We start from the raw sequence: 10,206 nt of genomic DNA, 5'->3' as shown, positions 1-10,206 counted from the left end.
AGAAAACGGTTTAAAGAGAAAAATAAGCCATGAAATGAACAGGGAGAATGATGTCTCTGCACATCCTTTTCACCCCTTCCACTCCTAAGGTAGCAATGAACTTCATACACCTTCATAGCAGTAGCTTCCAAGACTAAAAGCTGGACCAACCCCCGCCCCTCCCAGGGCCACGCCCCATGTTTGCTGGTCGAATCTCCCAGGCCAGTTGTCCGTGCCCAGGCGCCCCGAAGTGTTGGAGCCCTGCTGTACTTATGTGTAGCTGTCCTACCCTGGCCAGTCCTGCCCAGTCAGCAGTAGCACTGGAATCTGGGCCGAACCCTGTCCCGCCCCCGTGCAATCCGTCTGCCTCACGTCATCCCAGGGAAGAGCAACACTGCAGCACGTGACGGTGGAGGGAAACTCAGGGCGCATGCGTACAAAATGTTCCTCGTGCTACCGCGGCTACGACCCAATCACCGGTCGGAGAGCAACTGGCTACAATCTTCGCAATCCTAATCGTCACTATTTGCGTAGGCAAGAGTAGGGCGGTGGTGTTCCCGACCCCAAGCCCACGGCTCTCTGGTTTCACCCCATCCCTATATCCATGAGACTGGTACAGCTTGAATAACTTCCCGGGACTGTGGCAAAAGACAGCATGAGGTCTTAGCTCCATCAAAGTTAAAAGCTGTGTGTCTAAGCGATGAAATAAACAGGCCGTGGCCCCACCCCCTTTAGCCCCGCCTCTTATCTCCCATTGGTCAATGAGCCTACCCGGAAGCTTTGTGATTGGTCAGCCGGGGTGCCGGCTGCGTCCAATGGGCGGCGGCGCCGGCTTTCCCGCGGCCATTCGCTATTCGAGTGGGCGCTGGCTACAGGCGGCTGTTGAGAAGCGTAACGGACGCTGCTCTCCGACAGCATGATGGCTGCCTTAGCGGCCGGAGGTTATGCGCGGAGTGACACGATAGAAAAGCTGTCCTCTGTCATGGCGGGAGTTCCGGCGCGGAGAAACCAGTCCTCCCCGCCTCCTGCCCCACCGCTCTGCCTCCGGCGGCGGACGCGACTCGTGGCGGCTCCCGAGGACACTGTGCAGAACCGGGTGAGAGGCTGGTCGTCCTGTTTACCCAACTCCGGGCTTCTCTGCCACCTCGGTCCCGCCTCGGGGCCTCGGTCCCTCAGGCGGCTTCCCAGGCCCTCCTGGTCCGGAAGCCCCGCCCCCTCCACGTTCCTGCTGGCTTCAGGGTTTGGTGCCGCCCAACTTTCTGGCTCCACTTAAGAGTTGGCACATTGCTTTATTTTAGTTCTAACTCCCGGGAAATGGTTTTGCGTTTACAAATCATCTCTAGTCTCACTTTACTGTTCAGTGACCTAAGACACTTATCCATGAGATTCCAGTGTGTTTTTTATTTTATTGGAATAGTGCTGGGGACAACAGCGACAAGAGTGCTGTACCGGAGTCTGAGCGAGAGGCTGGCCTGATGGCTCTTGCCCCGCCTCCTCTGTAGCACCTGAGGGTAAGGTGTGCTCTTCCAGGCCCCTATTTGATTAACATTCTCCTGGGGTTTTGTTATTGTTGTTGTTGTTGTTGTTATATTGTTTATTTTGTTTTGTTTTTTCCTTTTGAGACAGGATTTCTTGGTGACTGTCCTGGAATTCATTCTGTAGACCAGGAGGCTGGCTTTGAGCTCTGAGATCTACCTTTCTGACTCCGGAGTGCTGGCCTGCCTGGCTCCCCTGGGTCTTTAAGGCTTATTTGCATAACATTTCTGGTCTTCCTTTTTCTGTTCCTGATTTCTTTCCTGTTCCTTCACTAGAACTGATTTTTATCTGCTTACGGCTTAAAATTATGGATAATGTAAAAATCTTAGCACTGCTGCCTGGGGAGGAGGGTATACAAAACAGTTCCACAAAATTTGAGTCACAGAAAGAAATGACTTTAGATAGAAGGAATGCTATTAGTAAAAAAAAAAAAAAAATTTTTTTTTTTTTTGGTCAGATTTGGTCAGAGTTTCTCTGTGTAGCCTTGGCTGACTGGCTGTGTAGACCAGACTGGCTGAGGTCAACTTTTGAGAGTTTCTCTCTCTCTCTCTCTCTCTCTCTCTTTCTCTTTCTCTTTCTCTTTCTCTTTCTCTTTCTCTTTCTCTTTCTCTTTCTCTTTCTCTCTTTGGTTTTTTGAGACAGGGTTTCTCTGTGTAGCCCTGGCTGTCCTGGAACTCACTCTGTAGACCAGGCTGGCCTCGAACTCAGAAATCCGCCTGCTTCTGCCTCCCAAGTGCTGGGATTAAAGGCGGGCGCCACCATGCCCAGCGGTTTCCCATATCTTAACCCTCAGAACAATACCGGGCAGGTGGGCACATTGCAGGTCCTCTATTAGCGTTGTCAGCACTGTTGGCATTGTGCTTTGGGTTAGGTCATTGATGCTTCTCATTTGACAAGCACATCCCAGGGATCATCTGGCTTGCAAAAGCTGTACTCTCAAAATGTCCAGTTACACTAAAGCGCAGTAAGTAACCATGAGTGCTGATGCCTGATTGTCTGTGCCAGCATCCTGGCTGTTGCTCTTTCTGGATGGGTAGCTGCTCTGGGGCTCTGGAGGGTGACAGTGGTGGTTGTATCTTAGGGCTGCATGAGTGTTAAGGAACCCCCTACTCCGAGGCTGCGCACAGTGTCTGATTATGATAAGAACTTAGTAACATTAGCACTTACATTCCTGTGTTTGCCTGTCAATTCTGAGGCCAGTGACTGGACTTGAGAAGTGTTGTGAGAATTTTGGTTTCTTTAAAAACACAGAAATGTTATAGGAATCGTTTCGTTTTCCTCCCAGGTGTGGGATATGGGATGCTTCAGATTGTCTGCAACAGAGGGGTATGGTTGTGAAAGCTACAGATAGTTTCTGCGAGTGTGTGACATTCAGAATTCTGGTAACTTTTCAGAGGATATAAATGCTAGAGTCCTGCTAGAAGGGGCTGGTTGACCCCTTGTTGGTTGGATGAAGTTGGTTGCTGCTAGTTGTGGTTGGTTGCAGTTTGTCAAGCAGTTCTGTCCAAAGAGACAGTGAAGATCAAACTCTCTCCCCAAAGGAACTTGACGCCTCTAGTCAGCAGGAAGTTGTTTAATAATATCTCCCTTTTCCCTCTAATCTCTTTTTCTCTTCCACCTGGTGTTAGGGAGTTGAAAGGGTGGAAAAGGGCTGGAGAAGGATGGAAGAAAAGGAACCACAAAGTAGCCAAAAGGCCAGCTACCGAGAATGGTTTCTCTACAGTAGTTAGAAACCAGTATATTTAATATATGAAAGTATCACACTTCTGTTAGTCTGTAGTTTCTTATTTATTGTTTTAGCAACCATGATAGAGTTCTGGCACATACATTTTATTGTAAGATAAAAAAAATCTTTTAGCTAGGCATGGCAGTACAGACCTTTAATCTGAGCACTCAGGAGGCAGAGGCAGGTCAAGCTCTGTGAGTTTGAGGCCAGCCTGGTCTACATAGTTCCAGGACAGCCAGAACTACACAAATAGACCTTGTGTCAAAATAATTTTTTTTCCTTTTCTTTTTTCAGTCAAACCCAAGGCCTTATACACACTAGGCAAACATTCTGTTATTGGGCTGTATCTTCAACCTGTTAAAACTTTTTTTTAGTGTGACTCGTTTCCCTACTTGTTGGAAACTGGAGACTGAATTTGATGAAAGAACACTGCTTTTGCTCAGTGTCATGTCTGCTCTGTGTGGCCTGAAGCACTGGCCTTGGAACTTCAGTGCTTTGGTTTGCACCCCAGCCGTGCTGCTCTCCTGGGGCAGGACCCTCAGCTTATCTGTAAATAAGGATGATTTAAATTTATCTGTAAATTGTGATGCTTTCTTCTCCACAGGTTGTCAGGATTTAGGTCTTTCATCCACAGCATCCTTTGACACATAGTCAGAGGTCACCTTGTCACCAGGCGCTCTCCCTCCCCTGCAGTCCCTGCTTCTTCCTGGCTAGCACTTGTTCCTCTTGCAGCAGGCAGGGGAATGCTGTCAAAGGTCAAGTGCTAGCTGCTGGTAACCAGCATGACTTCAGAAGCCCAGGGCTTCTGTGTGTGGAATGCAGCAAGAACTAAGACTCATGGCTGAGGCAGCTGTGCCGTGTTGGGACTGCTGGAGCAAATATTTTTCTGACATCCCTTTTCTTTGCAGGTGACACTTGAGAAGGTGCTTGGCATCACAGCCCAGAACAGCAGCGGGCTAACCTGTGACCCTGGCACAGGCCATGTGGCCTACTTAGCAGGGTAAGCACATGTGTGGGCTTCAGCGGCTGGTCACTGATTAGGGATTTGGAGTTGAAGTCGCTGGTGTATCTCTCTGGGCCTGGGCTTTTCCATCTGTAGAAGGGTGCTTCCTATGAGGGCTGTGGAGGGGACTCCACAGGTCCATCCGTGTCAAGAGTAGTACCCAGCAAGGCAGTGCTTAGAAGGCCTTTTAATCAAATATGAGGTGGTAACAGTTATGGGAAACTCAAGTGGCTAAAACCCAAACGTAGGTCAAGCTCGTCTGCATATACTCTTTTTTTTTTTTTTAGATTTATTTATTTATTTATTTATATGTAAGTACACCGTAGCTGTCTTCAGACACTCCAGAAGAGGGAGTCAGATCTTGTTACGGATGGTTATGAGCCACCATGTGGTTGCTGGGATTTGAACTCCGGACCTTCGGAAGAGCAGTCGGGTGCTCTTACCCACTGAGCCATCTCACCAGCCCCTGCATATACTCTTCTTACTCCATTTGGGTAGTTGAGAGAACTGAAGAGAACCGGTTTAGTCCAGAGATACTTGTCTAGCCCAGCACTGCTTAGGCAGTGAAAGAGCTTTTTCCCCTCCCCTAGCAAGATAGGGCCCGGTAGACTCATGGTATCAATTAATGAGACCTTAGGAAACAGTCTAAGATTGAGGACAGGCTGAGCTCTTAAATCCAGCTGGCACACATCTCCACTCCATGTCTGACCTGTCAGGTGGCCTGTGCAAAGAGCTTCCCCTCTCTGGCCTTTGGTCCTCTGAATCAGATATAAATAAATGAGATATAAAGCACCCTGGCCTCACCTGACAGCCGGGAGGATTTAAGACAGTTATAGCCATAAAGTCTGTAGGCCTAGGGCCTGCAGAATAGTCCCCACAAAGGAAGTGCTTGTTTTTGTTTAAAAATGTATTAATATTTACAAGTGCCCAAGGTTTCTCAGCATTAGTATCTGGAAGAAGGGGAGAGCAGAAAGAGAATCGTCTGTCCAGACGAAGCTTTATAAAGGCTAGAGCTGCTACTCAGCCGGAGGGTGCTTGCCTAGCGTAATAGACCTTGGTTTCCATCCTCAGTATCCCCAAACCCAAAGCTTCCTGGCAATTCAGAACCAGCCTAGGCTTCGTGATGAGACACAACCCAGCAGCAAAACCAGGGGAGCCTTATTAACACGTGGGGTTTTCTTTGGGAAGAGAGTCGTCCCTGGACCCAGTACTTCTCCCAAGCCCCCAGTTTAGACTTGTATTCTTCTTTTCCCTAGCTGTGTGGTGGTGGTCTTGAACCCCAAGGAGAACAAGCAGCAGCATATATTTAACACTACCAGGTAGGCTGGGACTGGGCATGGGGCAGGGTTGGGGGACCAGGGTGCTGGCCCAAATCCCTGTCCCCTCAGAGCCTGGAGGTGTTCATGGGTCGTGGCTCACTCCCTAAGCCATGTTCACAGGACCTGCTTTGTGCTAAGTACTGTCCCAGGTGTTGATGACCTAGCAGTGGGCAGAGACAAGGATCTGCCCTCTAGAGTTCTAGACAGCATGGGAGCCAGCCATAAACCCACTAGCTGATTACTAGCTGATTATGAGAGGGAAATGCCTGCAGGGGTGTTAGGAAAGAGAACAGGGAGAGCTATATCGGAAGGCCTCCCTGAGCTTGAGACCAAACGGAAGTAATGATACTCATGTGTAGGAACACAAGCAAGGGCAGAGGTGCAGTAGAGATGAAGAGTCAAGGAACAGCAGGGTTGTCATGGGCCCAAGTGCTGGTTGCAGGAGAGCAAGAAAGGGGAAGGGAAGCTCCAACAGACTCTGCACCACCCCTTGCATCTTAGGGAGGGAGCTGGATGTCATATGGACCATAAAGAGAAGTCACTAGATGGCATACACAGGCCAGGGAGGATGGTAGATCATCTGTGCGGTTGTCAGGCTCACATAGAAGCCAGGTGGGTGCCACACGAGCCTGTAATTCCAGCACTTAGGGTGCTGAGGCAGGAGTAAAGGAGTGAAGTAAAGCTTGAGCTACACAATGAGATCTTGTCTAAGAAAACAAAATCGAAGTGTAAGAACAGGATTGAAATGGAGGAGGCCGGGCAGTGGTGGCGCACACCTTTAATCCCAGCACTTGGGAGACAGAGGCAGGCAGATTTCTGAGTTCGAGGCCAGCCTGGTCTACAGAGTGAGTTCCAGGACAGCCAGGGCTACACAGAGAAACCTTGTCTCAAAAAAAAAAAAAAAAAAAGAAAGAAAAGAAAAGAAAAGAAACGAAGGAGGAGCTAAAGCTCTACAATCTGGGCATGGGCTTGCTTCCAGAAGCCATGCCAGCTAGTCAACCCATGTCCAGGCTAGTTAAGAGTATCAGAGACTGGCTGGAGAGATAGCTCTGTGTGTAAAGTCCTTGCAATACAAGAATGAGGACCTAAATCCAATCCCCAAGACACACATAAATAGTTAGGCATGGCGATGTGTGAGAAAGGTAGAGACAGGAATGGGGGGGGGGGCTCATTAGCCAGCTAGTCTAGCCTAACTGGTGAGTCCTGAGTCCTAGTGAGGGACCCTGTCTCAAGAAAATAAGGCAGGTAGCTTCTGAGGAGTCACACTTTGACCCCCACATGCATTCATGCACACACAGAGTATTAGAAAGATTTCAGTTGTTGGGGTTCCTAGAACACCCAGCTCTATCTGTGCCCTGTCCACCTGTCCACCCATGAGCATAGCTCTTCTTAGTTAGGCCACGCCTACACCATTTCCTGCGCCTGAGTTCCAGGACTGTGTTACAGGTCCTGGAAAGCTCACTCCACACTGGGGGATTCTGGGTCTGCAGTATGTGGGTTTGGCATCGAGGGAGGAGGAGACCTTTGCTTTTGTTCCATTCCCTGAGTGCCATGCTGGGCACGCAGGCTACAGTGGCTCTGTAGGAGCTGCTGGCACTTGTTTCTCCAAGCCTTTCCCCACCCTTGGGGACCAGGAGTGGGTAGCATGGCAAGAGCACAGTGCTTGGTGGAACCAGTGACAGCCCAGCCCCCTTGCTTGTCCCCAGGAAGTCCCTGAGTGCTCTGGCCTTCTCCCCGGATGGGAAGTACATAGTGACAGGAGAGGTGAGTCTTGGCTGAGCAGGTGGGAAAGGTCTGGGGGCCATTCCTGCTGCTTCCAGCAGGCTTGGCAATCTCCGAATTGGCTCCTTGTTTTAGAAAATCCCTGTGGCAAATAGGGGAGGTGGCTTTTGGGAACAAGTTATAGCAGTGCCAACTTTAGCTTAAACAGCCCTTCTAGCCCTGTCTGTGTCTTAGGGTTTTACTGCTGTGAACTGACACCATAACCAAGGCAACTCCTATAAGGGCAACATTTAATTGGGGCTGGCTTACAGGTTCAGAGGTTCAGTCCATTATCATCATGGTGGGGGCATGGCCACATCTAGGTAGGATGTGCAGGAGGAGCTGAGAGTTCTACACCTTCATCTGAAGGCTGCTAGAAGGCTGGCTTCCAGGCCGCAAGGATGAGGGTTCTAAAGCCCACACCCACAGTGACACCCCTTCTTCCAACAAGGTCACACCTCCTAATAGTGCCACTTCCTGGACCAAGTGTATACAAACCATCACAACCTGCCTTACATATAGTTCAGCAATAGTAATGGCTTCATCCCCCTGCCTCCAGAACGGACACCGGCCAGCTGTGCGCATCTGGGATGTGGAGGAGAAGACTCAAGTGGCAGAGATGCTGGGCCACAAGTATGGTGTGGCCTGTGTGGCCTTTTCACCCAATATGAAGCACATCGTGTCCATGGGCTACCAACATGACATGGTCCTCAATGTTTGGGACTGGAAGGTGAGAACCGAGTGGGCATGTGGGCAGGCAGGGAGTCACTAGCACCCTAAACCTTGGGCGTTAGGGCGCACTGCCAGCCTGTTGTCTGCTGTTGCACCATGCTTTCAGTGAGGCTTCTATCCCTGAGGTCACCTGGTGGCAAGGCAGAGTTTGGGCCATCATGTCCATGTTGGTGTAAAGCAACAGATGGGGAACAAAGCACCCATACTGCAAGGTTAGGACAGAAGTATTATTTTTATGTTGACTAGCTATGACCGTGGACAAGTGCCTTGACTATTTCTTCGCCTGTAAAATGGTTTCCTAGCATCTACCTCTTCGATGTGCGAGCTGCAGCTCCCTGACATGCACTCTAAGGCTGGGCTTTGGCACAGCTATAGCAGGACTTGAAGTCCTGGTTCTGCTTCTGACCCACCTTGTGACTTTGAGCACAGCCTAGGAGGGTGGAGGAACGCTTCCCTCATGAGCTGGCGTCCACAGCCACGAGGGGCTCAGGGCAGGGCCCAGAGCAACAGCCCTTTGTGTGGTAGCCAAATATTGTGTTGTCCTTACCTCCAGCTGTTACCATTCCCAACGTGTGGCTGCAGAGCTTGGCCCTTGGTGGGAGTTCTGAAACTTACTCTTCCCTGGGACCTTTCTCTGCTCTTCTGGGGACTAGGAATGACCAGAGTTGCACACAGTTTTCCCTAGAGTTTAGACCACTGCCAGGTCCAAGAGCAATGGGAGAGAGAGCAGGGAGAGCCCAGTATGGATGGGTGGATGGCGCTGTGAATTGCTCTGTGCCTACTCTTCCAGAAAGACATTGTGGTGGCTTCCAACAAGGTGTCATGTAGAGTCATCGCTCTCTCCTTCTCTGAGGACAGCAGCTATTTTGTCACCGTTGGGAATCGCCATGTGAGGTTTTGGTTCTTGGAAGCCTCTACTGAGGCCAAGGTGAGTTTTTGCCCCCATTATGGTTAGGTCTCAGAGGGACACTAGCAGCATGCTCCTCTGTCTACCTGAGACTTGGAGACAGGGTCTCCCAGGTCACCCAGCTTCTCGGGCATCCAGGTGCTGACTAGTAATCCCACTGGACTCTGCCTCTAGGCCAGAGCTCACGGATGGACCGCTGCCTCCTGGCCCCTCTGCCCTGAGTATGGGTTCTGCTTTTCTTCCTTTTCCTCCACATGGAAAACCCTCTTAAAGCCCTCCTTTTCATTTGTGTCAGTAAAGGACCTATGATGGCCCTGCTGAGCACGAGGCAAGGACATAGTCTCTAACGTGTCCTGCTGTGTTCCAGGTGACCAGCACAGTGCCCCTGGTAGGGCGCTCAGGCATCCTGGGTGAGCTGCACAACAATATCTTTTGTGGCGTGGCCTGCGGCCGGGGCCGGATGGCAGGCAATACCTTTTGTGTGTCCTACTCTGGCCTCCTCTGCCAGTTCAATGAGAAGAGGGTGCTGGACAAGTGGATCAACCTGAAGGTACCCGCCTCCCTCTCTGCTGGCTGTCAGCTGGGGAACTGCTCTTCCCACCTGCTACTGATCTGGGGAGGGGCTGAGGTGTCTTCTTGAGACTGGGTCCCCTTCATTGTGAAGTTCAGTCCGTCCTGAGGCTCCTGATCCTCTTGCCTCGGCCTCCGGAGGGATTGCAGGTGTGCACCGCCATGCTTGGCTTCATGTCAGTGGCCGAGAGCACAGGTTCCATGTGTGACACTCCCTTTCTGAGCCTTAGTTTTCTCATCTCCTCACCTGTCAAAGCAAACATTGAGGCAGTAAGATGGCTGAGCAAGTCAGTGTGCCAGCCTCCAAGCCTGGCAGCCCGAGTTCCTCATCGGAAGGAGAGAGCTGGCTCCATCTCTGCACGTGTGCTACCGCTGTGTGCAGAGCAGCCCCTCCTCTTGCATAAATACATGAATCAGGAAAAAGGTTAAGTGGAAATGCCTCCTTCCTTAAAGTGGACAGGGAAGTCACATGACATAATATGCAGGAGTCACTTCTTTTTGTATTTTAAGGTATCTTGAGCCTACTATTTTCTTTTAAATAATTAAAGTTTATTTTTATTTTTTTAAAAAAATAAATATTTTTGTTGGTTTTGTTTTTCTTTCTTTCTTTCTTTCTTTTTGGTTTTTCAAGACAGGGTTTCTCTGTGTAGCCCTGGCTGTCCTGGAACTCACT

At 50.1% G+C, this 10,206-nt stretch overlaps 1 protein-coding gene across 1 annotated transcript in view; it reads left to right on the top strand.

Moving 5' to 3' along the window:
- Positions 1-876: 876 nt before the first annotated feature.
- Positions 877-10,206, top strand: part of Wdr62 (WD repeat domain 62) — a 37,848-nt gene continuing 28,518 nt past the window's right edge. Inside the window, exons 1-7 of the mRNA XM_029538458.1 lie at positions 877-1,075; positions 4,150-4,241; positions 5,501-5,563; positions 7,270-7,327; positions 7,884-8,054; positions 8,847-8,984; positions 9,331-9,513. Of these exons, the coding sequence (XP_029394318.1) occupies positions 896-1,075; positions 4,150-4,241; positions 5,501-5,563; positions 7,270-7,327; positions 7,884-8,054; positions 8,847-8,984; positions 9,331-9,513 (885 nt within the window). The 5' untranslated portion in view covers positions 877-895. The remainder of the gene's footprint in view (positions 1,076-4,149; positions 4,242-5,500; positions 5,564-7,269; positions 7,328-7,883; positions 8,055-8,846; positions 8,985-9,330; positions 9,514-10,206) is intronic.

This window comes from Mus pahari, chromosome 1, assembly GCF_900095145.1.
Source record: "Mus pahari chromosome 1, PAHARI_EIJ_v1.1, whole genome shotgun sequence".
NCBI lineage: Eukaryota > Metazoa > Chordata > Mammalia > Rodentia > Muridae > Mus > Mus pahari.
Note: the sequence above shows the minus strand (reverse complement) of the source record. Positions and strands in the feature narration are given on the sequence as shown.